This window comes from Gekko japonicus, unplaced genomic scaffold (genome assembly GCF_001447785.1).
Source record: "Gekko japonicus isolate JY-2015 unplaced genomic scaffold, Gekko_japonicus_V1.1 scaffold277, whole genome shotgun sequence".
NCBI lineage: Eukaryota > Metazoa > Chordata > Lepidosauria > Squamata > Gekkonidae > Gekko > Gekko japonicus.
In genome coordinates, this window is record NW_015168055.1 from 967,805 (window position 1) to 994,671 (window position 26,867).

At 43.0% G+C, this 26,867-nt stretch overlaps 1 protein-coding gene across 1 annotated transcript in view; it reads right to left on the bottom strand.

Moving 5' to 3' along the window:
• UNK (unkempt family zinc finger) overlaps window positions 1-26,867 on the bottom strand; it is an 85,673-nt gene that overhangs the window by 16,152 nt on the left and 42,654 nt on the right. Inside the window, exons 2-10 of the mRNA XM_015414469.1 lie at window positions 25,102-25,311; window positions 24,490-24,666; window positions 20,015-20,145; window positions 19,759-19,894; window positions 18,618-18,735; window positions 8,049-8,133; window positions 6,879-7,021; window positions 5,753-5,800; window positions 3,090-3,290 (exon numbers count right to left, since the gene is read on the bottom strand). Of these exons, the coding sequence (XP_015269955.1) occupies window positions 3,090-3,290; window positions 5,753-5,800; window positions 6,879-7,021; window positions 8,049-8,133; window positions 18,618-18,735; window positions 19,759-19,894; window positions 20,015-20,145; window positions 24,490-24,666; window positions 25,102-25,311 (1,249 nt within the window). The remainder of the gene's footprint in view (window positions 1-3,089; window positions 3,291-5,752; window positions 5,801-6,878; window positions 7,022-8,048; window positions 8,134-18,617; window positions 18,736-19,758; window positions 19,895-20,014; window positions 20,146-24,489; window positions 24,667-25,101; window positions 25,312-26,867) is intronic.

The following is a 26,867-nucleotide window of genomic DNA, read 5'->3' on the forward strand; positions in this document are numbered from 1 at the left end:
TCTGCACTGGCACAACAGCACAGAGGAAGGTGGCTTAAACTTTTCACCCCCATATCGTGTTCTTGATCTGAAATGCCCCCAATAAGTTGTTAGTGGCTTACTGTGCCACTAGTGCCAATGGGGCAAAATAAAAGCTCTGTGTTGTTTCAAATTAGGAAAACACCACAGAAATGAAAGACTTAAACCCCTCCTTCCACTGCTCCATTGTCTCCTCTCTTCCCACACGACCATTCCCTTGACATTGGTTATATCTAATTACCGTGTCTTTATAGTGTTGAGAGCCAAACAATGAAAAACACAATCAACATGTTTGGCTCCATTAGGATTCAAGTATAAGCACTACAACAACTGCACTGGGGTTCTTTAAATTCTCCATGGCACTACAAACCCCAAAATAAATACTTGTGACAGCATGGAGTAGTGTACCTATTCCTATGGTATACACACACAATGGTATAAAGAAACCTAGATGAAACTGTGGGAATCCTTATGCACTGGTTCATGACAATGACCTTTTCCTGGCATTCAAAGTGGCTTATGTCCTCCTAAAACAGTATTACAAAATTCATTAAAATGAATAGCCATTGAAGAAGAAGAAGAAGAGAAGAGATTGGATTTATACCCCGCCCTTCACTACCCAAAGGTGTCTCAGAGCGGCTTACAAACTCCTTTCCCTTCCCCTCCCCACAACAGACACCCTGTGAGATGGGTGGGGCTGAGAGAACTCTGACACAAACTGCGCTTTTTCAAGGACAGCCGTGCCAGAGCTTGTGACTGACCCAAGGTCACATCAGCAGGTGCAAGTGGAGGAGTGGGGAATCAAACCCGGTTCTCCCAGATTAGAGTCCGCGCACTTAACCGCTACACCAAACTGGCTCTTGAATTAATTGAATTAAAAGGATCATAATTAAAAGTCACAGCACACAGATTTCACAACCAGAAGCAAGTACAATGTCACTAAGCTCGTATGAAGAAAACCAAACAGTCCAGAACGAACCAAGGTTATAATCAAAAGAGAAGGAAACACTGAGCTTACCATGAAGGCTCTTCTCATCACTGGACTGACAGGCGTCCTTAACATTGGGTTACTCCTCCTCCTAATTTTGTGGGCAGGGCTTATGCAAAAGAATTCTGCAAGGCTCCCTCTGTTGTTTGGTGGTGGACCTCAGCTCCAAGCTTCCAAGGAAGACAGGCCCACCTCTATGTATAAACTTTTAATGAAAGCCACCAAGAGGGGAAGGAATCCAAGCCACCAAGAGGGGAACCACCTGTTGGGAGTACTCTTCTGCTGAAAGCTGTCTCAGCTGAGGCAAAGACATCTATTCTGTAACAGCTCACAAGGGTTGAATTTGAAGCCCACGTAGCTGCCCTACAGATTCTCTTCTATAGATGTGTTGGTGGAGATGGCTGCTGAGGTACCTGCCACCCTGGTGGAATGGGCAGTGACCCCAGAAGGTGTCGGTACATGCTGGATCCACGAAGATGCAGGCCTTGATTCATCTGGCAATAGTTGATTTAGATACCTTCTTTCCCATGCTACTGGGAAGGAAGAAAACCGTGTTTGACTGTCTGAAGGTACCTGTATACTTGAGGTAGTTACGCAGTGTCCTTCTGATGTACAGTTTGTGCCAGTCCTGGTCTTTAGGATGACTGGGATGAGGACAGAAATACAGAGAGGAATCTACTGGTCTCTGTGGAACGTGGAGTATACCTTCAACGTGAAGGAAAGGGCTGTGCATAAAGTCACAGAATCTTTCCGGAAAAAGCAATATCCCTTCCTAACTAAAAGAGCTCTGAAGCCCTCCTGGCTAACATGAGGGTAATGATAAAAGGCTATTTTGAGAGCCAGAATCCCCAAAAGAGAGGATTTCAGATGCTCGACAGGAGATGTGTGAAGAACTCTGAGCACTGTATGGAGGCCCCAAGAAGGGCAACTATGTTGAGTGGAAGGACTGTACAGAGACCATCCTGGAGATTTAGGAGGAAGGAGAGCTGCTGCTGAGGAGCTGGCTGCTGCTGCAGCAACTTGAGAATGCTCTGAAATGGGATGAGCAGTGGAGCTTGGCTCCAGCTGTGGCTCAGCTCCTGACAAGGCTGGGCACTCTTGCCGAGCAGATTTCTTTCTCGTTGTCCCCACCACTGTTGTAATTAGGCAGGAGGTGCAGGAGAAGGTGGCCAACTTCTTACGTTCCAGATTTTTTTGCTTTCTTGTTCGTTATTTTAAGTGAGTGAGCTGCTTGTCCAGCCATGCAGTGGGCTGGGCCTGGACTGTGGTCTGCCTCCAAATGCAGAAGAAGCCTTGAAAAATTAATTTCAGTAAGTCTTGCCCGTGGAGCAAGGAGGAGGCATAACCTAATATTAAGGATACCTTCCTCCATTGATGGAGAAGTTCAAATCAAACGGAAAAGCAGAAAGAAAATGCCAAGGTCTTCACCTGATACCTACATATCTGAAGACAAGGTACTGGGTAAACCTCCACAAGTATGGTGCCAGGGGACGTTTTGGTGGGGCATCCAGAGGAGGGCCTCTCTAGAAGACCTCAGTCAGTGGGGCTGGATTATACAAAAAGGGTTACAGTTCCTCACATAATTTAGCAGACTGCCAATATCAAAGCCAGAGTTTACTCAGAAATAATTTTTAAAATGGTCTTGCCTATACAGAAACTGATATAAGCGAATGTTTGTACAGGAAACAACGGAGACTTAATTTACTCAGGGTGTTTTATAGGAATATCCTATAATGCTTAATACATTTTAATTTTTAAAACATCACTGACTTTTCCAGGAAAAGTCCCACCTTGGGTACTCTGGCACAGAGAAAAGCATCTCTAAACGGGCTGAAAAGAGTGTCGAAAGGGGGCCGATTTTTTGTGATATGTAATACATATCCAGAGTTTTCTGATTTTTGTTCTGGGTTTACTGTTTACGTAAACGTCCCAGTACCAGAAGTTTCTGCATTTTGCTAGTCTAGGGCCAATGTCATTATATGTGGAAGGTCCATGAAGAGTTGTTTACATATCACAGTGGCACTGCCAAACTGGTATGAGACTAATAGTATTTGATTTCATCTTTCCAGCATTCCCTACCTACCTGGCATTTGAAACTCTTTAGGTACTCTGCTCCAACCAGGTCTTCCCGTTCAAACCCGGGTGCTTTCTTGTAGCTGCTGGCTGCAGTTACTGAATCTGTGGGAAAGCCAATGCTTTCCAAGCTATGGGGTTTTCCAATGGCACCAGGAGGGGACCCACATATATTAGATGGGCTTCCAAGACTGCTATTTCTACAGAGGATCTAACACAAGGAAAAACAACACATGTCACACCATGAGAAGAACTAAAACAGTCTGCATTTACTTGTGATACCCAAGATTCTAACATTGTCTGTATTTATACTAGTATCCCTGGACAGAAAAAACTAAGGACAGCTTTGATGTTGTTAACATCAGGCTGGATCCAACCATCCTGCAAAATAAAATGAGCACACGAAAGGGATTTTTGCTACCTTCTTGCTATCGGTGCACACCTCCACACACACCCATGTGTGAAAAGGGAACCAGGGGAAATCTTTTATGCACTCTGGGACGAGCAGAGTAAGTGCTGTGATTGGAGCATATGGTTCCAAGACTGCTCTTACAACACTGGAAAGAAAGGTGGATTTCTGCCAATTCCCTGTTTTGCTGCAGTCCCCTGCACTGCATTCCATGTTGTTCTTAAGGGTCCCCTCCCACCAAAGTTCCCTCTAAGCTGTGGGGTCTTGTGAGCAAAAATTCTACTTTGTGAGCGACTAGCATTAAAGTTGTGAGCAAGCAACATGGCCACTGCATAAATTAGCTTGCTCTGGAGCCATCCTTCCTGAGCTAAGACAAAAAATGTGTGAGCCGGAGGCTGAAAAACTGTGAGCTAGCTCACACTAACTTAGCTTAGAGGGAACACTGCCTCCCACCATCAAGAATGGCTTTTGAGATATGCACCAAGGCTGCACTAGGAGGGTAAAGTAACCAAGAGTCCTTCTGTGAATGTGCTCTGTTAGTGAAAGGGTTATCCTCCAACCCAGAATATCAGTTGCAAGGGTAAGAACAGTTTTGCTTCGGGTCCTTGTCTCAGAAATGCAGAGGCAGTTCAAGCACAGCCATTTCTTGATACCAGAGAGAAAAGTGACCCAAGTGCAAACTCACATTGCTACCACTAAGCCAGCAAGTTTAATAACACTCCCTAGGCAAGTGTTAGAAAATAGTGAGTTGGATCTAGTGAAATTTTCCACTTGCACTAGAGTTCTTGTGCAATCAAAAATAAAAGAAAAGCTTATATTGTAACCCCACTTGCACTTCCAATTACACAAGATCTTGGGCAACCAATTTCTTGGTACTATAATTTATAGGGTGGAAAGAGCTAGGTGTTGCACGAGACCTAGCGCAAGCGAAACTGCACTAAACCCATTTATGTTTCTATTTACTCATTATTGCCCCTCCCCCAAATATAGAAGATGGTTTCTAGTGCAAACCTAGTAGCTCCTTCAGAATCCTGAAATTTTCTGCTTTAACTTTTACAAAAAAGTTTCTAATACTCATGGCTGGAAAAAAAATATCCAAACTAAGTGACCAGTTTTCTGTCACTGGACACGGCTTGGGAGAGGATTACAGCAGTCACAGGGTAGAACACATTTACTTTATACAGCTTGCTATCCTTTTTACATAATATCCATTCTCTGTACCCTTGATCCTGCATCTCTACAGCTTCTAATGTGCTACCTTTTCACTCCTCCTCCATCTAACTCATGCCTATTCCAAATTTTCCATCCAGATTAACCTGTAGGCTCATTTGCTTCACTTACATTGTTAATATCCAGGTCTGATCACATAACCTCATGTGGGTGGACAGTTTTAGAAACAGGCTCCCTCTACCAGCCCACCAGAAGGAACTATACTGTAATCATTATAGGGCACACTGCTGCCATGGTATAAATGAAACTTTTCTACCTTTATACACAACTAGGAGTGGACATGTCTCCAGGTTACTGTAAGTCATGAGGCCTCTTTTATTGCATACTCTGAGGTTGCAATGTGAAAAAAGGATGAGAGCTTCAATCTGGTAACATGCTTAAGTAACAACTTCCTATACTAGTCAAGAAAGCTGTGTTTAGAATAAGTTATAATACTATGAACACATTCACAATAGGGAATAGAAACGTCAACAAAAGTGAAAGGGGAGATTCTCAGGACGTTCTGTGCCCAATACCCATAACTGTGCACATACAGAACTGTGCCATAAATATATCGGCTTGTATCCAATGAAATGTCAGCAGGTGTTTTTTTTTCTCTTGTATTCTTCTCCACTATCACAGTCCCTTCCAACTGCTGAGGAAGATAATTTCCGGGGTCACAAGAACCATGTTGAAGGCACTGCATCATGGATTGGATGCTGCAGTGAGAGCATGAAGGACTATTTCACCCCATCCCTCCTCCCTGTTGTCCCTTCACCCACTCAGATATTCCACCACAGTGGGTCCTATGATGGCCAAAACAATCTTTCCCGGAAGTCAAGATAGCAAGGCCAGAGAGGAACATGGGAAAATGCATGTTCCACTGATGTTTTCTTGAACACAAGCCGGCACTGGTTAGTGTTACAACAGTATATGACAAAAATCAGGCTTGAATGAATAGTGGCTGCTGAAAGGACCCTATGATAAAGTGTTTAATTCTCACCATGCAGGCTACACAGCACTTGTTATTCTTTGCAGTTACGGCAAATACTTACTGTAGTGGAGGTTGGGCTAGTTGGCAGAGTTCCTGGTTTATTCCATACCTACACGTGCAAAGAAAACCCAAAAGCAGACTACATGAGCTAGTTATTTACTTCAAAGAAGTATTTAGCTTTCCATAATCGATTATGCATGGAAGTCATAATTGTTTCATTGGTACTATTGTCTCTGAATGTTGGTGATCGTACTTGTTTATTATTGTATTGTTTTACTGCACTGCTGGTCAATTGGCCGTAACAATAAATTTGATTTGATTTGATAATTGTTTCACCCTGCTTGTATGTTCTGTACATAATCAATCAGAATGATTAAACACCAAACTTGTGCTTCAAGATTGCAAAAACATCTGGATTGGTAGAGGATGAGGTATTGTGCACATATCCCAATGGCTGGGTCACCAAAAAGGTAAGAGCTTGAGTTTAGCACTACACAACAGCATCAACTTCTAACCACAGTTTGAGGTAGTTCTCTAGAAGTATACAAGCCTCTGTCAAGGGATAACTATGCCTGACTCATAGTTAATCGATGGCAACTACTCTAGTTTTAAAAAAACAACACCCTTGTATTCACACAAACTCTGGGGCTGTAATACTAACCCTTTATTTAGGAGTTGTTGCCATTATTCAAAAGGAAGCATTTCAGATTAAACCAAAACCAGAAACAGTGCTCAAAGTTCAAAGGGTGGCTTGCTTAAATGGCACATTTTTTTGGGGGGGGGGCACAGGAGGAATCTGAAGAGGTGCCCACAAGAGAATCATTTTCACATGATCAAAAGACATTTCCCAAGTGAGACTGATTCTAAGCAGGAAGCATTACATCAGTTTTACATTTTCAGGAAAGAAGCACTAGGCTTCTCCATATAGAAGTTCGGAAATGACTTCAAGACAATTTAAACAGATCAATTTGCCTAATCAACTTTTAAAGTTGTAGTTGATTCCAGTGATTTAAGTCCACGTCTCCTCAGAACCTCATCTCACAAATGGAAACCTGCTTTCTATCTGAAAACAAAACTACTTATGGAAAAATGCTCCAGAAGGTTCTGGAAGGTACTGATACTTGAGAAGTTTACAGTGTACATCGACAAACTACAAAGGACAAGAGATTTCTTGTGCTGCTACATACATTGCTAAGGTCTGGGGCTTGTGGGCTGGAAGGGCTGACTGGAACAGAATCGCCCGCTGCTGAGGGCATGTACATTACAGGGCCTGTTTGCGTTGGGCTGGAAACAGCTGAGGTTGACTGTAACTCTTCACTAAGTGGTGGTTCTGTAAGAAATAAAAAAAAATCCAAGATGTATGCAGACAAGTGCAAAATGAATCACATGGTGATAATAAGAGAAGAGGTTGCACTGATCCAGGCAGCTCTGTGTCACAAATCTTTCATTTCAAGAAATCTTCAGACTAGTACAGAAATAACACAAAGCCAACATAATAAAAAAAAATCAATTCCTAGTTTGTCATCTAAAAACCCCCCACAATTTTCTCCATAACATTTTTAAAGAATAGCAGCCATAGTCATTCATACAATCCTAGTGAATCTGGGTTTCCAGATCATGAGTGCCTACTGGACAATGTCCATGAGAAAGAGCCCCCCATTCCCAGCACACATACACCTGGAATAGCTTTGTATTAAGAGAAAGAGCACATGTCTGTGTGGGAAAGAATCTGCCTATTTAATCTGCCTATTTACATAATTATTCATGTAACCATGTAAAATGAAAAAAAATATTCAAGGCTATCTACTTCACCATAAAAATGCTCTGGCATCTCAAGAATATTTGCTTTTCTAAAAAGCCCTATTTTTAAATACCATTTTTATGCCTCTTGCACTTACAAAGCAGAATTATCCCTTATCTCCCTTTCCGTACTTTTCTGCATCACAGAAAGAGAATTAGGGGAAATGCTACTATAGAGACGTTCTTCTTTTTGCTCCACAGAAGTAATCCCATGTTCACAGCCTTAAGGTGGCACATTACAAATTACCCACAACAAACCATAAACAGTACAATTCCTTGAATAGCCACTTAATGTCACTTCTGCTTTGAGGAAATACAACTGTACTTATAACTGTAACTGGCTGTTAGAGTTCCCCCCCTTCCATCGGTACACAAAAATATTAGACATAAAATAAAATTCATTTTAATGTTTGCTGTTGGATATTTACTCTCACATCTTGTATTTTTCATGTTTGCTTGTTTGTTTGTTTTTTTTGGCTTGTTCAACCAAATGAAGTCAAAATCTACTGGTCACATTTTGACAATGGCCAATACTTAGATAAGAAAAACCCACGTACGTTCTACATGTGCAAAGGCACAGAAGGGACCTCTGGGACAGCTGCCAGACTGTTGCATGTCATTACATTTTGTTGATTTATAGATCTGGAATACAAAACAAAATGTGGATTGTGGCATGATAATACTGAGTACACAGATATACCAATAATGGGTTAGAGAGGTAAACATTATGAAGTGCAACACAGGTTTGCAGTCTCTAAAATTATGCTTTCAATGTATGATTCAGTTCCAGCATTACATCCAATATCCAGAGAGTTGCTTTTGTGATTTCCATCTTAGAAACTCATACTTTAACGTATTTCTTACTATTAATCACTCTTCCATCTTCAAGATGGTTCCCAGCACTGGATCTATCTGGAAATCTAACCTCATTTTATAGGATAACATTGCAGTAAAATTTTGGGTATTACCCACTGAGGTAAATGCAACTTGCACAGTACTACAAAAACCATCCCGTATCCATTAGCAATCTCCACAATCTCACTGAGATTTTAATATGAATATCATCTGTAGCGCAATGTTTCAGTACAATTAGCAGATAGGTAAGAAAAAGAGAAAAGTTGTTACTGTGCAGGCACACATGGGCATACAACCTCCGGGAGGTTTTTTGTAGCTAGCATAGCAACAGGGTGGGGAGGAGCCCACTCTGAGACCCAGTTTGGTGTACTGGTTAGGAGCGCAGACTCTAATCTGGGAGAACTGGGTTTGATTCCCCACGTCTCCACATGCAGCTGCAGATGTGACCTTGAAGTTCTTTCAGAGCTGTTCTCTCATGAGCTGTCCTCAAGAGAGCTCTCTCAGCCCCATCTACCTCACAGGGTGTCTGTTGTGGAGAGGGGAAGGGAAAGGAGATTGTAAGCTGCTCGGGTAGAGAACTGTGGGGTATAAATCCAATCTCTTCTTATTCTCCTAACCAGAGCTGACAGAGCTGTTTCCCGCCTAAATGGTCCTGTGCTCTGGGGAGAGACTCCACACTCTCCCTCAGTTCTCCAGAGCCCGCACTATGAGCTAACAGTATGACAGTTGTAGTTAAAAAATAAAAATTCACAGAGAGGTCAGAGGGAGGAATGTGTGCCTGCACAGTAACAACTCAATGAACAACAGTTACAGGTAAGTGCAACCCTGTTTTCATCATCGTTGTACTGTGCAGTCCCACGTGGGAGTCTACAAAGCTATGTATATGGTGGTGGGGGTGAGCATATTATTGAAAAAGAGAGTGTAAAACTGCTGTCCCTACTGATGTCTCCCTTCTTGCATTCACATCCACAGAATAATGCCTGATGAAAGTGTCCTCAGATGACCATGTGGCAGCTTTGCAGACCTGTCGGTGGCACACCCCTCTGAAAAGCAGCCAAAGCCACCTGAGATCTTGTGGAATGTGCGTGTATGTGCAATGGACAAGTTATGCCTTCCTGTCTGTACACCGTTTTAGCAGTAGAGACAATCCATTGAGATACTGTCTGGGAGGATGGTGGCCTTCCCTTTGATGGACCAGTGAAACGGACAAACAGCTAGGGAGATCTCCAGAGCCCCTTTGTCCTTTTTAAAGCGTATTTGACGTCCAGAGTGTGGAGTTTTCTCTCAGCTTCAGGGGAAGGGTTTTGGGAGAAAAAACAGTAAACAAGTATCCTGATTAAGGTGGAACTTGGATACCACCTTAGGGAGAAAATGTAGACTAGGCCTCAGTACTACTCTAAAGTCATGGAATTTCACAAACGGATAATCTGATCTGAGTGCGGTGACTTCTCCTACTCTTCTGGCAGAAGTAATAGCCACTAAAAAGGCTTTTTTTAAGGGTAAAGTGGAGAAGTGGCCAGAGGCTCAAATGGTGGTTTCATAAGGCGAGTTAAAACTAAAGACAAGAACCATTGGGAAACAACAGGAGCCCTGGGAGAGTGGAAATTGTTGAGGCCTCTGAGGAATTTCTTTGAGATATCTAAGGATATAGTATAGTATAGTAGAATGGAAAGCCGAAATGGCTGCCAAATGTACTTTAATGGAAGAATTTGACAATCCAGACTGTTTTAGATTAGTTAAGTAGTCCAGGACTGTATAAATTGGGCATGTTTCTGGAAAGACCGGCTGATCTTTAAGCCATCTCATAACTGCTTCCATTTCCTGGAACTGGATAATCCAGTTGAGAGTTTTCTAGAATTAGTCAGAATATTCTGAAGTGTCTCGGGAAAACTCAAAAATGTGGGGTCAGTAGCCACGCTGTTAAACAAAGGTTCTCCAACTGTTGTGGATTGCCCTGTGACTGCTCACGACCGTCTGCCATCTGAGGAAGATGGATAAACCTGTTCCATGACCTTTGGAGAAGCACCTGAAACCAGAATTGAGGAGGCCAAAAACGGGTGACTACTATGCAGTGTGAGTTGTCGGCTATCAGCTTTGCAACAACTCTATCAGGGGTAAAGGAGGGAAGGTGGAGAACAGGCCTGGACTCCGTCTCAACTGAAAAGCATCCCCAATTGACAGAGGGTCTGTGCCTTCCCTGGAGCAGAACTGAGGAGCTTTTGAGTTGTCTCTCGTCACAATCAGGTCTATATGGGGGAACCCTCCTTATGCATAGATGGGATAAATGTGAGGAAGTCGAATGGACCATTCGTGGTAGAGATGACCTCGTCTGTTCAACTGGTCTGCAGTAATGTTGTTTACACCTGCAATATGAATGGCCTGAGTAGTAGTTCGGTTCTTTATGGCCCATTCCCAAATGTAGATAAGCTCCTGGCACAGGCAGAGTGACATGCTGCTCCCTCGTCTGTTGAAACAGAACACTGCTGTAGTATTGTCTGTTTGAATCAGGACACTGTTCCTGTGGATAAGTAATGAAAAATGGTTAAGGGCATAACGAATTGCTCTTGAGTTCTAGCAGATTGATAGGAAGGGATTGTTCAGTAGTTGACCAAATACCACTAACACTGTCCCCTTCACAATGTGCACCCCAACCTGTGAGGGAAGCATCAGTTGTAATAGTAATCTGAGGAGACATAACCCTGAGTAGCATTCCCACTAATACGTTCGAGGCAACTGTGTACCATTCCAATTACCTCTGGATTACACAAGGAATTGAGAAACAATGATTCCCAGAATGGTAGGTAGAGTTAAATGCCCATATAAACCAATTTTGTAAGGGGCTCATCCTCAACTGGGCAAAGGGAACCATAAAGATAGTGCAGGCCATAAAGTCTAAAAGCCTCTGATTATCAATAGACTTCTGGAAATGGTTAAGTTGAAAATGAAGGACCAGCCCTGACCTGGATAGTCCAGGCAAACCCAATCTCGTCAGATCTCAGGAGCTGAGCAGGGTCAACTCTGACAAGTACTTAGATGGGAGACCTCCTTGAAATACCAGAGGTGGGAATCGGGGGCAGGCTTTATTCATCCACCTCTCTGAATATCCTCCAGGCCCCCAGTAGGGGTCAGTCACCAGAGGTCGCCATGACTTCCAGGTGCACACACAGCCAGTCACCAGAAGTTGCCATGACTTCCAGGTGCGCACGCACACACAAACATATACAAAAAATACCACCACCACCACCCAAAAAAAAAAAACCCAAGGAAAATGAAGGACCATATCCCTTATAAGGTTGACCTTAGGTTCTGGCAGGAAAATCTTAGCTGCAAGGGAGTCCAAGGTGGTTCCAATAAAGGAAAGTTGTTTCCATGGGGTAAATATGGATTTCCTCCAATTAATGTGCAGACCTAGGTGTATATGCATTTGCAATGTAAAAGCTACATGTTCTTGGAGCTGCAATTTGGAGGGGGCAGTAAATAGCCAGTCATCCAGGTATGAGAATACCTGAACAGCCCCCTTGCTCTCAAGCAGGCCCGCTGCCAGGATTGTGTCTACATGTGTGTCTGCCATGCTTATACTTCTAAATAATAAAGACAAGTGGTGCATTGCTCGGAAATGTTTCAGATTTATTACAAAGATATTTACATGCAGGATATAAACAAACCAGCACCTCTAAAGTATGCTAACCATTAGAGAACTTGGTTGCCATTCTACACTTTTCAACCTGTTGAACAATTATAGCAGAAGTTGATGAGATTGGGCACAAAAATTTTCTATGAATGCATCCATATTGATGTTATTTGTGATTGTTTTCTCATAACCTAGCAACACTAGATTGTTTTTCCGGAGATGGGACATTGGCAGCCTCTATGGCTGTAAAATGCAAGTAAGGCAAGAGAATGCTAACTCGCATGTAGCATTGGATGCTCCAAAAGTTAAAGCAGCTGCAAGGACTCTGTGCACATTTAGGAATGCACTTTTATAGTAGAAGAGCACAGGAAGAACATTATAGACACTGTTCTCTTCTTTCAGTTGTAGATTTATTGATGTTAAAATATTCCTTTTTACGAGATCTGCCTCTAGTGCAAAGTCGTCCTCATTAGCATTTATTTTTAATTTATTATTTGTATTTATATTCCACCCATCCCACGAACAGGCTCAGGGTGGGTAACATCATTAAACAGATGCAATTACAATTTAAAACACAATATAAACATTAAAAACAATGGGTACAGCTTAAAAACAGACGTCAGCTGGCTATAAAAATTCTGGCTTAATGGTACAGGTGAAATAAAGGCCAGTTGTCAGTAGTCAGTAGGTGGGTGGGTGGGTGACAGCAACCCCAGAAAGGCCATATGTGGGTGCCTGTTGCCTCAACCAAAGGACTGGCAGCACAGATCCGTCCTGTAGGCCCTTTAGAATTGAAGAAGATCCTGCAGGGCCCTGATCTCAATAGGCAGCATGTTCTACCGGGCTAGGGCCAGTACAGGAAAAGTCCTGGCCCTGGTCGAGGCAAGACGGATGTCCCTTGGGCCAGGGACCCCCAGGAGATGATCTTTAGAGCGTAATGCTCTTTGACGTGTGTATGGGAAGACGCAGTCCCTTAGATATGTTGGTCCCAGTCCGTATAAGGCTTTAAACATCATAACCAGCACCTTGAAGCCAGGGGCGGACCGAGGTTTTTTTGCGCCCTAGGCGCCCCCTGCGTGCCCAATTACAGGGTTGCCAACCTCCAGGCGAGAAGTGGAAAGGGGAGTCCCGGGCCAAGCCCGCGTGCCTAGTTCGCCTAGTGGGTGAGCTGACCCTGCTTGAAGTGAATCCAGTACTCAACTGTCAACCAATGCAATTGGCGGAGCACATTTCTAACATGAGCCCGCACAGGCATTGACATCAGAAGCCGCACCACCGTATTCTGCACCAGTTGTAATTTTTGGGTCAACCTCAAGGGTAAGCCTGCATAGAATGAGTTGCAGTAATCAAGTCTGGAAGTGACCATTGCATGGGTCACCATAGATAAGTCTTAGGGGGAGAGATAGGGCTTCAGTAACCTGATCTGCCTGAGATGGAAAAACACAGATCTGGCAACTGCAGCAACCTAGGCCTCCATAGAAAGAGAGGCCCCCAGTGTCACTCCCAGATTTCTCACTGTCTGGGCCGGCACCAAAGGCGCCCCTTCCAGTGTGGGGAGCCTTGTGCCCACATCCATCCCCCTCGACCCAGGTACAGGACCTCCGTCTTCAATGGATTTAGCTTCAACTGACTCTGCCGCAATCACAGTTAACAGCAGAATATATATTTTTACTGATTGGGTTTAATCCTGAGCAGCTCATAGTACAATGCTATGATGTCTGGCAAGTCAGATGGAGTCCGCGCACTTAGCCACTACACCAAACTTGCCCCTTGCTTCCATTTACAGAACCAGTGCTTCCATTTACAGAACCAGTGAAGTGGATTTCTTCTGTGTAAAAGCTGATGAGACTCGTGATGCAAATGGTGTTGAAAATGTATCTGTTATCGTTCGATTTGCAAAAGATGGCAAACCAGCAGAACATCTTTTGGGTTTGCATGAACTTTGACAGCCCAGCACCAAAAGAAGGAATAGGTGAGCTGTCAGGAACGCCTATGTAGGCTCTCCAGAAGACTGGTGTTGACACTGTCCAATCCTGGGCCTTGGAGTAGATCTATGACAGGTTTGCTGATTAGGTTGTCTGAAGGATCTCTGTGGAGGATACTGTTAGCTTTGGTAGTAAGGCCGTTGGGATCCCTGGTATGAGGGGTGATATCTTGGCTGATATCCTGATCGTTGCTGAGGAAGTTGTGATTGCATCAGAAAAGGAGTATGAGGCGTGTCACAAATGCCTTGAACTTTATGCTCAGTTGGAGGACAGCTTCCACGTTTCCAAAGCAATTGGTTTCAGAAGTTTCATAGAGTCTGTTGCATGTGGACAGTAAGACTCAGATTTAGACTTGGATCTATGCTTTTTAGGGGGCGGTTCCAAGGAAGGTCTGTCTGGGACAGAGCCTGCTATTTCAGAAGGTTTCTGGGTAGGATGGGAGCATGGAACCAAAGAGACAGAGGCCACAGATGGGCCTCAGCTTGGCAGATACAGTCTTAGGCTATGTAACCAAGGCAGATGATTTTGCTGCCGGATCAGCCAAAGCGGATAAGGCTTTCTCCCATAAGGAGGCTTTTAGTCGAGAGGCTCAGTCAGCCCTTGCCTTGGGGGAAAAGGTCTGGCAGATGGAATATGCCGTAATATTACGCCTCTCACCCAACCAAATAAACAGAGAGAACGCTCATTGTTTCTTGGCATTTTTGTGGAGCATGATGAACACTTTTTGAACAGTGACATACTGCGAATTTTACGGAGAAGAAGAAAACACTTCAGGAGCTAGCTGAACACACATTCTTCTCAAGAGGTGGCTTAGAGAGAACGGAGGGAGTGTGTGGAACCCCTCCCCAGAGCATGTGACCATTTAGGCAGGAAATGACTCTGTCAACTCTGGTTGGGAGGGGCTCCTCCCACTGTTGCTATGCTAGCTACAAAAAATCTTCTGGCAGCTGGTCTGCATAGTACCCATGTGGGACTGCACAATACAATGGCAATGAACCTTAGTCGCCTCTTGTCTCTCATCTGGTGTCTAAAAGGGTAATGCAGCTAGTGGAGACCAGCAAGCTAAACAGGGGCAATCAGGCTTGCCCAAATACTCACACAGACACACACTGTGGGACAACAAATGGTTTTCTTTGACTGCAGTCCTATGCACAATTTTCTGGGAGTAAATATAGTAGGACTTCTCAGTAAACATAAGAATGTAACAGAAGACATGGTGAATCAGGCCAATGGCCCATCCAGTCCAACATTCTGTGTCACACAGTGGCCAAAACCCAGGTGCCACATCAGGAAATCCACCAGCAGGGCAAGAACTTCAAAAGCCCTTCCACTGTTGCCCCCCAAGCACTAAGAATACAGAGCATCACTGCCTCAGACATAGTGTTCCATCTATAAATGTTTCCCTGGCTCAAAAGCCAGTCGAATCCAACTCTAGGGGGCAGTGCTCATCTCTGTTTCCAAGTCAAAGAGCCAGGGCTGTCCGAAGACTTCTCCATGGTCATGTGGCCAGCATGACTAAACGCCGAGGTGCACGGAACGCTGTTATCCTCCCACCAAAGCGGTACCTATTTATCTACTTGCAATTTCTTGCTTTTGAACTGCTAGGTTGGCAGAAGCTGGGGCCAGAGATGGGAGCTCACTCCATCATGCAGCACTAGGGTCTCAAACTGCCGAGCTACTGACCTTCCGGTCTGCAACTCAGCGTCTTAACCTCTGAGCCATCGTGGTCTCGTTCCATCTATACCTTGTGACTAATAGCCACTCATGGACCCTGTTCCATATGTTTATCCTCTTGAAGCGGTCTATGCTTGTAGCTGCCATCACTTCCTGCGGCAGTCAATTCCATGTATTAATCACTCTTTGGGTGAAGAAGTACTTTTATCTGTTCTAAGCCTACTGCTCATTAATGTCATTGAGTGCCCACGAGTTCTTGTATTGTGAGAAAGGGAGAAAAGTACTTCTTCTCTACCTTCTCTATCCTATGCCCATTTTTGTAAACCTCTATCATGTTACTCCTCAGTCATTGTTTCTCCAAGCTAAAGAACCCTCATCTTTCTTCATAGGGAAGGTGTTCTATCCCCTTAATCATTTCAGTTGCCTTTTTCTGCACCTTTTCCATATTATAATATCTTTTTTGAGATGTGGTGAATAGAACTGTAGACAGTATTCTAAATGAGACCTTAACTATAGATTTATAGAGGTTAAGACGCTGAGCTGCAGAAGTTCTGTAGTTCGCCAGTACGAGACCTGAGTACTGTGTGGCGGAGTGAGCTCCTGTCTCTGGACCCAGCTTCTGCCAACCTAACAGTTCCAAAGCAAGGAATTGCAAATAGGTCAAGCAGTACCACCTCAGTGGGAAGGTAACAGCATTATGTACGCCTTTGGCATTTAGTCATGCCGGCCACATGACCGTGGAAACATCTTCAGACAGGGCTAGCTCTTCAGCTTGGAAACGGAGATGAGCCCCACCCCCTAGAGTCGGAGTCGACAAGCTTCAAGCAACGGAAACCTTTACCTTTTATTATGATACTGACTGATTTGTTTTCAATCTCCTTCCTAATAATCCCCAGCATAGCATTTGCCTTTTTTATTGCAGTTGCACACTGAGTCAACATATTTAGTGAGTTACCTACCACAACTGCTTCTCCTGGTCAGTTACCCCCAGTTCAGACCACATCAACATATATTTATTGTTAGGATTTTTGGCTCCAATGTGCATTACTTTGTATTTGCCCAAGTTGAACCTCATTTGCCATGCTGATGCTCACTCGCCCAACCTCAATGGATCCCTCTGGAGCTCCTCACAATTCTCCCTGGTTTTCACCACCCTGAACAACTTTGTGTCACCCGCAAACTTAGCCACTTCACTGCTTACTCCCAACTCCTAATTATTAATGAACAAGTTAAAAAGCACCGGACCTAGTACCGAGCCTTGCGATACCCCACTGCTTACCAACTTCCACTGTGAAACTGCCTGTTTATATTCACTCTTTGTTTCCTGTTAATTAACTAGTTTTTAATGGACAAGAGTACTTGTCCTCTTAACTCATGAATGCTGAGTTTACTTAGGAGGCATTGATCAACTTTATCAAAAGTTTTCTGGAAATCTAGGTAAACAACATCTACTGGGTCACCCTTGTCCACATGTTTGTTCACTCCCTCGAACTCCGTATTAATGGTTTTCTGCTTGTAATGTATTTGAATAAATTTTTATTGTTGGTCTTTATATTTTTTGCCTCATAGTCCCTTTTTGCCTGTCTGATTACCAACTTGCATTTTATTTGCCAAAGCCTGTGCTTCCTTTTATTTACCGCATTTGGACTAGCCTTCCACCACTTAAAGGAATCTGTCTTACCTTTTACATATCTAGGATTGCACTGAGTAATCCTGATAGTGGCTTTGTACACAAAGTTCAACCCAGTTTGATATAATCTAGCTACAATTTTGTGTATCAGAAGGTATTTGTAGACTATGTTGCTGCTTTCATATTTCGTTACCTACCACTGATGTAAGCTTTGCTTTGAATAAACTATATAGGCAGTAAAAACCAACTCCGATAGGATTCTTGTACATTATGAACATGGATTATTGTGTGATTACAATGTAGGTAAAATGGGGAAAAAAGTAGAGGTGATGGCAAGTAAGAACTGTGGCTGCCTGCCCATTGCCAAGATACAACCTGCATCTCCTGTTCCTTCCCCAGTCCCTATATCAGTGGTGGCGAACCTATGGCACGTGTGCCAGAGGTGGCACTCAGAGCCCTCTCTGTGGGCACGGGTGCCATCACCCCAGCCAGGCCCAGACCATCATTAAAGTGTCAAATTCTCTGCCAAATAATTTTAAGTAAGAAAGCATTTGGGATTGCTTTCCTTACTTTGTTTGGATCATCTTAAGTTAATGTATGAGTTGTTTTTTCTAAAGTAAAACCTCAGTATTCAGGTTAAATTGCCGTGTTGGCACTTTGCGATAAATAAGTGGGTTTTGGGTCGCAGTTTGGTCACTCGGTCTCTAAAAGGTTCGCCATCACTGTCCTATATGCTGCTCACATATTTCCTCCCATATTCACCCATCTAGCTCCTTTTAGGCCTTCATCTGGTTTCCCACAACCATTGTCACCTGCACTCTGTCACTGGAAAAGTATTTCTGAAAACATTAATATCCTAAGCAAATTTGGCTTCCCAAGATCATCAGGTCTTTTGAATACGTTTACAGAACATCTTCTGGCACACTGTCAGCACCAGGGGTCATTTCGTAGAAAAAGAGCTAGGGGAACTCATTAGCATAACTCATTAGCATATGCCACACCCCCTGACATCAGGGGCCCGGCGGTGGACCTGCAAGGCCAGCGGAAGTGCGAGGAAGCCCCGCCAAGGCCCTCCCTGGCCCCAGGCAGGCAGGGGTGGGGAGAGGCGGGGGGGGAGCAACTTACCCTCCCTCTTCTCCTGCCTCCTCCTGACTGAATGAGGGCGGGAAGCGGGGCGGCCGGAAGCAGGGGGCGGGGCTTCGTCATGTGCCCCGCCCCCCTGCACCTCACCCGGGGGAACTGCGTTCCCCCGCATTCCCCCCCGAAATGACCTCTGATCAGCACCCACAAAACCCTAGAACCCTTCCATTTATATAGCTATGTGTTTGACAGAAACAGCTTCTTACTGTACCTCTGGATGAAATTGTTGCTCTGTGCGGGTGTGACAGTACTGGCACGTATCTCCATTGTCACATTTACTAGGATCTCCCCACTCATCACCATGTTTCACACTCGGACATGGAGAGGACCTGCATAAAAAGTTTTTTTAAAATGCAATGCAATGAGAAATGCAAATATTACTTAACACTCTCAGATAAACTATCACATTGCCCCCAGCAGCAATCCAGATCTACGTCTTGTTGATAAACTTGCCACTTCATTCAGTACACATTCACTGCTTGCTCTACAGCCTTCCTCGAGAAAGGGAAAGGTTTTCTTTCGTCATCCAAGACCAAGTATGCATTATTTTTGCTCAAGTTGAACTAAGGCAGAACCTGGCAGATTTCAAGTATGTGGATGTGTTAAGAGTGGAGCACTAAAATGCAAGTACTCGGAGAAGGGAATCTGAACCACTTCTCTGGAACAGGGCAGGTCTTGTCCAGACCCTCCAAAGAAGAAAGCACACAGCAGCCGGAACAGATATCAAGGTGACAAATAATGGACAATCAGCACATACCTTCTATTAAAACAAAGAGATGTTTCTTGAAAACCTACCATCTCAGAGAGGCACCATTAAGCTTAGCCTTTTTTTCTGAAACAGTACGTTCTGATGTGCGATACAATTTTCATGTGGGAGCACCTTCAATACAAGTGAGACTCAATATTTGAAAACTGAGATATTATGATTGTGAGGAAGGACTCTATCAGCCTCAATATCAATGTTTGAATCAATGCTCAGACCAACTCTGAAGAATGTTCATTGTTTTCGGATGGACTTTCAGGATTGCAATCTGGGAGATAAGACAGGATTGACAGGGACTTGTAAAGGGGGTGGCATGCTCACACTAATTTTGCCTCAAGAATGATTTCATTTACTTTTAACGATGGAAGTCACTACACTACAGGATCTGATGGGCTGGATTCTCTTCAGGCCTAACACCAAGCAGGATGGCAGGGTTCTTCACAGGCTGGAGTGACATAACAATCACCTAGTCTGCAGATCAATCCCTCACCATAGCTAATTTACCTAAATCAGTTTGAAGTTACAGTAAAAATATTAGTCCAGAAGGACAGCTATGTCAGCTATTTCTTCAGATCTCACGGCACTGTACCTGTATTTGTGTTTCCTAGGGCTTCTTCTTCTATCTTTGCTATTATGGTAGTAAGGGCAGGCGTAACCTTGACGACAGAGACGTGGGGGCTTTTTGCACTGTTCTGTTTTGTAGTTTCCCAGAACATATGTCGTGTCTGTGAAGACAGGCATGACTGGTTAGTTTAAGATGACAAATGTATTGCTTCCTAACACGAAGACATGTGAGAGGAGGAGGGAGCAGTCCAAGAGCACTGGACCCCCCTTAAGGATCTTACCTTGCCATCTTGGCTCTTCACTGAGAATTTTCTCTATCATAGCATGACTAGCGGCAACTGCAGACTGACCCTCTATGCCACCCTCTGATGCGGTCTGACCATTCTGCAAAGCTTCCATGGCCTGAAGCTCCCTTAGGGAACAGAGTTAAAGGAATAATAGGTAGACAAGAGACGCTTCAGAGACAGAGATGCTATGCCAACTGGAAAAGAAATTGTCACAGTACAAGAAATTCACATACTTTTTTGCTGTGCCAATTTCAAGAGATTCCAGACCCATACGAGCACCTGGCACTTCCATTACTCTAGAGACAGAACCTTATCCCACCATAAAAAAAAATATTGCCCACCCAATCAGATTATACTCACATCCTTCAGTCGTCACTGTGATGCCACAGATTTCCTGTCCAGCACACACATCTACACCAACATTCAGTAAATGAAAAAAGTTTGAGTCCAGTGGAACCTTTAAGACCAACCAAGTTTTATTCAAGGTACAAGTTTTCATGTGCACACTTTGAACATACCTTGAATAAAACTTTTGCTGGTCTTAAAGGTGCCACTGGACTCGAACTTTGTTCTGCTGCTTCAGACCAACATGGCTACCCACCTGAATCTATATTCAGTAAAGGGGCATTATAAACGGAGTGTGAGACCCTCATCTGAACCCAATCATTGTGTTTCCTTCGTTATTGGAGTACATATGTTTCCACTCACCCCTCAAAAGAAATCTGACTAAGCGCTATCATGGGTCAAAAGTTCCTCTTTCATAAATATATATTGGTCTTCACTGTAAGCATACATAGAACCAACAACATATTTAAATTCAGTTTCTAAATTCCAACCCAGTCGGGCATTCTAATGTCAGGCTTTCTTTAAACACATACTCCTAGATGTAATTATTTACGTTATTTATAAATAAATAAGACAAGGACAGATTTTTACCCAAGTGCTTATATTAGTTTCAAGCCTTTGAGGAGAGTTGGATGGATGTCAATGGCAGACAAAAAGGTCTTGCAAGAAACTGCTGCAAACTGCCTGCCTCTTGTCCCTCGCAGCCTCCCCCAAACCCAGGTCTCAGGTATATGCTTACTGTATTGTGGGGGAAAACAATGGTGCAGAAGAGAGTGTTTCGGGGGGGGAAAGGAGGATAAGAAGTAATTGTTAATCACCGTTTTCCTCCCACAGAATCACTCCTGCAAAATCATGCCCTCTACTTGCACCTTCCAGTTGTTAAATGGGGAACAGAGTTCCCTGCCCTGTCAAATATCTAATTTGGCCCAACATACAGAGACTTCAGGCTATTCAAGTCACTTATATAAATCTTACCTAAGGAAATCAAGAATCAAGATAAACAATCATTTAGTCCATTATCTCCACTGCTGTTTATTTGGATATTAGAAGTATTGTTAAGAAAAATAAGAGAAGACAAAGTAATTAAAGGTATTACAATTAAGGGTTTTTCTTATAAATATAGAGCGTTTGCAGACGATGTAATGTTTGTGGTCGAAGATCCACTTAAAACGCTGCCGTTATTAATGACAAGAATAAAAGATTTTGGAGACTTGGCAGGATTTTATATTAACAAGAAGAAATCAAAGATGATGTGTAAAAACGTAATAAAGAAAAAACAAGAAGAACTACAACAGTTAATACAATGTGAGGTAGTGAAGAAAACCAAATATTTAGGGATTGAGCTGACAATGAAGAATATAGATCTTTTTAAGAATAATTATGAAAAACTCTGGAAATCAATACAGCTGGACATGGAAAAATGGAACACTCTAAATTTATCATTGATGGGAAGAATATCAGTGATTAAAATGAATGTTTTACCTCATTTAATGTTTTTATTTTAGACGATTCCAATTGTGAGAGAGTCAAAGGTTTTAAATGCATGGCAGAAGAAAGTATCGAAATTTGTTTGGGGTGGAAAAAAACCTAGGATCAAAATGAAGATTTTGTGTGATGCCAAGGAGAGAGGAGGATTTCAACTGCCAAACTTTAAACTTTACCATGATGTGGTATGTCTAACTTGGTTAGAACAGTGGGTTACTTTGGACAATAAAAAACTGTTAATGCTGGAAGGGCATGACCGCAAATTTGGTTGGCATGCGTATTTATGGTATGGAAAAGAGAAGATTGACAAATTTTTCAAACACCATTACATAAGAAGAACGTTATTTGACACATGGATAAGATATAAGAGGTTTTTTTGGGAAATGAGACCTCTTTGGATAGTCCCGGCTGAAGTTATTAAGCCATATTCAAACGCTAAGGGGCAAGATTGGATACAATATAAAGATATTTTGAAAATTATGGGGAGTACGGTGGAAATTAAAGAGAAGGGAGAATTAAGCTATGATTATGATTGGTTACAGTATTGGCAGATACATGATCTCTTTAAGTCTGATAAAAGGGAATATGGTTTCAGGAAGAAACCTAACGAACTTGAATTTGTGTGGTTGCAAAAAGGTAATAAGGTGATATCTAAAATATATAAAGTATTGTTAAAGTGGTATGCTGAGGATGAAACAGTAAAAAAACAAATGATTAAGTGGGCAATTAATATGAATAAAGAAATATCTATGTCATCTTGGGAATATTTATGGAAAAATTCAATGAAAATATCAACATGTAAAAGAGAATTGTTATAAAATGATGTATAGATGGTATATGATGCCTAAAAAGATTGCGCTTGTGAATGTTAATATGTCAAACAAATATTGGAAATGTAAGAAAAAAGAAGGGTCTTTTTACCACATGTGGTGGACTTGCAAAAGAGCTAAAGAATTTTGGACAGAGATACACGCTGAGATGCAAAAAAATTTGAAATGTACTTTTAAGAAAGAACCAGACGTTTTACTTCTGGGGCTTAAAATGGAAGAAGTTAATGCATCTAAAAGAACTTTGATGTGGTATCTAATTACGACGGCTAGAATTACTTATGCTCAAGCTTGGAAACAAGAAAAAGTACCAATGATTTGGGAATTGATTAAGAAGTTACTTTTTATGGTAGAGATGGACAAACTTACAAGGAAACTGAACAGTAAAAATTCGGAAGAATTCTTTGCAGATTGGTGAGATTTTAAAGAATATTTAGAGAAGGAATGGGATATGAAGAATAATTTGTTTTCTTTAGAGAATTATTAAGAATATATAAACTCCGAGATATAGAAAAGTTAAAAATTCATATTTTGAACTATAGGTTACTAGTATATAAATATGTGTTATGGTTGTTTTTGTTATAGACAAAAAGATTAAGATGAAATGATCAAAGGGAGGGGGTGGGAGCACTGCGGGAAGCCCGATGAAGAGGGGGTGGGGGGAAGGAAAAAGGGATATGCATTAATTTTAATCATATGATGTTGAATGCGATGTAATATTCCTTTAATAAAAATTGTTTAAAAAAAAGATAAACAAAAAAGGTAATTTTTGACAGTCACCTGGGGTCGAAATACAGGTTCAATGTCTCTCTAGCCATCTTGTCATCATACATCTGATAAGCATCATGCTGGGGCCTTGTCCAGAGTCTGGTGACAAGACAACGGGGTTTGTATTGAAGCCATTTACAATAACAATTTTTACATGGCTCTCTGCCCCATGGTATCTGCCAAAGTCATCTTGTGTTGTGCAAAAGGCTGTAAGAATCAGCTGTAAAGAATCATACTGAACAAACTATTTTGCTTTGTTGGGGTGGTGTGTCATGCCTGCCCCTGACATGGCTGCAGAAGCAGAGCCTGACAGCCAGGAACAGGTGGACTTGGCACCTTTAACTGAGGAAAATGTAAGTCCTGAGGAGGATAGCACTCCCCAGGAGACACCTGAGTCTGATCAGGCACTGCCTGGCCCAAGTGTATCACCACCCGACTCTCTCCCACCTGTTAACCGGCTCAGAAACCAAAGACGGCAGGAGCTGAATGAGAGACGGAAGGCTGCACGCATGCGTGGTCGCCGCTCATTCAGTCCTGAGTTTTGACAGCAGCCTGGACCTTGTTTCAAGGAGTTAATGAGTTAATGAGCCAGCACGTTATTTCAACAGACCTGGTGTTTTGAGCAATTCGTGCTGGCAACTTCATTGTCAGGACCAGGCACTCTGTGCGACCTTGCTCCGGATCCTTTGACCTCTTGGCAGTTTGTCACTCGGCTTCAGAACTTTGGCTTCTTGACCCTCGGCATCGTGTTTGACTACGGCTTCGGCTCTGCGTTTATCTGACTTCACCTGATTTATGGATTCTGACCTCCGGTACGTTTGACTCTGGCTGTGTGAACTGTTTAGGACTTGTTTAAACGTTTTGCTGACTAAACTCTTGGCTGAATTCCGGACTGGTTATCGGACTTGCTTTGATTAACCTGCGCTCCCTGGCCCTGCCTTGACATGGTGCATGTTAACATGCTATGTAGGCAGCCCTTTCTACTCTTATCCTTTGTACTTAGGTTCATGAAGTACACTTCCACAGACAAGGAGCTCTACTAACCTGATATCATAAACGGGAGAGCGGAGGTCATGGGGCCCATGAGCAAAAGCACAGTGGAGGCCATTCTTGGTACAGTTTCCTTTTGAGTCAGTCTCATGGATGCAGATTCCAGTTTTGTAGTAGCGCAGGTGATATCTCCGCTCTGTGTCACCAGTAGTTCTATGCAGGAATGGACACCTAAAGGGGAGGGGGAGGGGAAAAAAAGAGCTCGTAGAAACGCAAAAGCTGAAACGTGCTTCCCAATAAGTAATTATTTTTAGATGAATGGTGGTAAAATCCAGCACTTTTTCCTTTTGAAAATAATTCCATTTGTAAAATAAGTATATAAAGAGGATCCGATCCTCAAGCCATAAATTTTAAAATAACCCCTACTAATTTCTCTACGATTATTCCAGAGCACAAAACTTTGAATTACAGCCTTTGCATTTTTGGCAATATATATATGCAACTGTAATTAATATTTTGTTCAAGTTCCTACGACAGGTTCTCCATATTTCTTCACAGGTTCTTCCGCAAGATTTCTAAAAGCTGCTTTGTTGAATTTTCTCCTCTCTGTAAGTTCAGGTTGGAATCTCCATCTGGTCAAGTAAGATGCAGCCTTGAGTAACTTACTCATCTCCTTCTGGACAGATCCCTGTGGTCTCATCATATTTGGTGCAGTAAATGTCAGGACTGTAGTTAAAGGTGCCATCCCGACGGCGAATAGACCGACGACGACGCTGGTTGACAAAGTGCCAGTGGAAGCATGTGTAGGGCCTGTGCTGAGTACACTTGTGTTGCACAAATAGGGGGCACTGTTCTGTGCGGAATTCCTTCAGGTACCTGTGGAAAGAAAGAAAAATTGGACTTTGCTATGGAGCTCACAAGGGAGATTTAGATCTATCCTTCTTTAGCACCACTTTCTCTCTCTAAATATGCATTCAAAATATTTTATTCAAATTAGTACTTAAGTGTTCATTGGCATCCTGAATAAGTATTGCAGGGATGGTTGGCTAGTCCTCAACCACTACTTCTGCATTTACTCTTCACCAGGCCCTAAGCTACAGTGGGGCCTCCTGGAGCACGCCCCCCCCCACTTCTCCCCAAGACCCCACAACTTTTGGGGAGAAGTGGGGGGGGGATTATCATGGGGGAAGGAACATGGCATAGGAGAACAGGAGAGATCTCTGCTACTGGTGGTCTGTATGTCATGCTCTGCCCCGACCTGGATAGCCCACGGTAGCCCAATCTTGTCAGATCTTGGAAACTAAGCAGGGTTGGCCCTGACTAGTATTTGGATGGGAGACCACCAAGGAATACCAGGGTTGTGAAGTGGAGGCAGGCAGTGGCAAACCACCTCTGAAAGTCTCTTGTTTTGAAAACCCTACGGGGTTGCCATAAGACAAGTCAACTGCAACAATAACACAATAGCACATGTCATGCTCTACAACCATGAAGACTAGAGAACTGACTTTTAAGAACCCTGTTGTTGCTTGCATCCAAAGCATGTACAAACATTAAAGAGAGCATCAGTTGTCTCTCCCACCACCACACACCACTCCCTCAACTACCAGAAGCAGCAAAAAGGAAAAAAAAACCAGCAGGAAAGGCCAAATGCTTTGACAGTTCTGAGGATTCAAGCCAATGAAATAGAGGTTCTCGGCAATTTGCATCAGGTGCTTAATTTCACTTGAAAAAAATCAATATATCAACTATCGTTCAAATGAGGACTCAGCTTTCTTGATCAAATTATACTACACTACCAAAGCAAGACAAGCATCCCCCCCCCCCCCCACCCCTCTGGACAAAGCAGTTTTACCAAGAGTAATGCATACTTTCACTTATTTTGTGGACTGTATTTTTGTTGACCCATGTTTCTGAAAAACGATCAGGGCATTTTTTGTAGAAAAAGCCCAGCAGGAACTCATTAGCATAATAGGCCACACCCAACAGCAGAAACTCATTAGCATATTAGGCCACACCCTGACAGCACCACTCATTAGCATATTAGGCCGCACCCACATATTACCAGAAATGTGGTCATCCAGCCACACCCACCTTTTGATTCTTATTCTGTTTATCTTGTTTGTTGTCAAAACCCAGAGGTTTTTTTTGTAGCAGGAACTTCTTTGCATGTTAGGCCACACACCCCTAATGTAGCCAATCCTAATGAGTTTCTGTTGTTGGGTGTGGCCTATTATGCTAATGAGTTCCTGCTGGGTGTGGCCAACTCGGGAGCCAGCCGGAACTCCGTTCCTGATCAAAACGTTTTTACACTTTCCAAACCTAGGGAACAGCAAAGAGGAAAGCAGTCTTAACAGCTAAGATACCGGCTGATCTGTAATTATCACAGTAGTATGATTGGTACTGCAGTGGCACCAGGTGACAGTATGATTGGT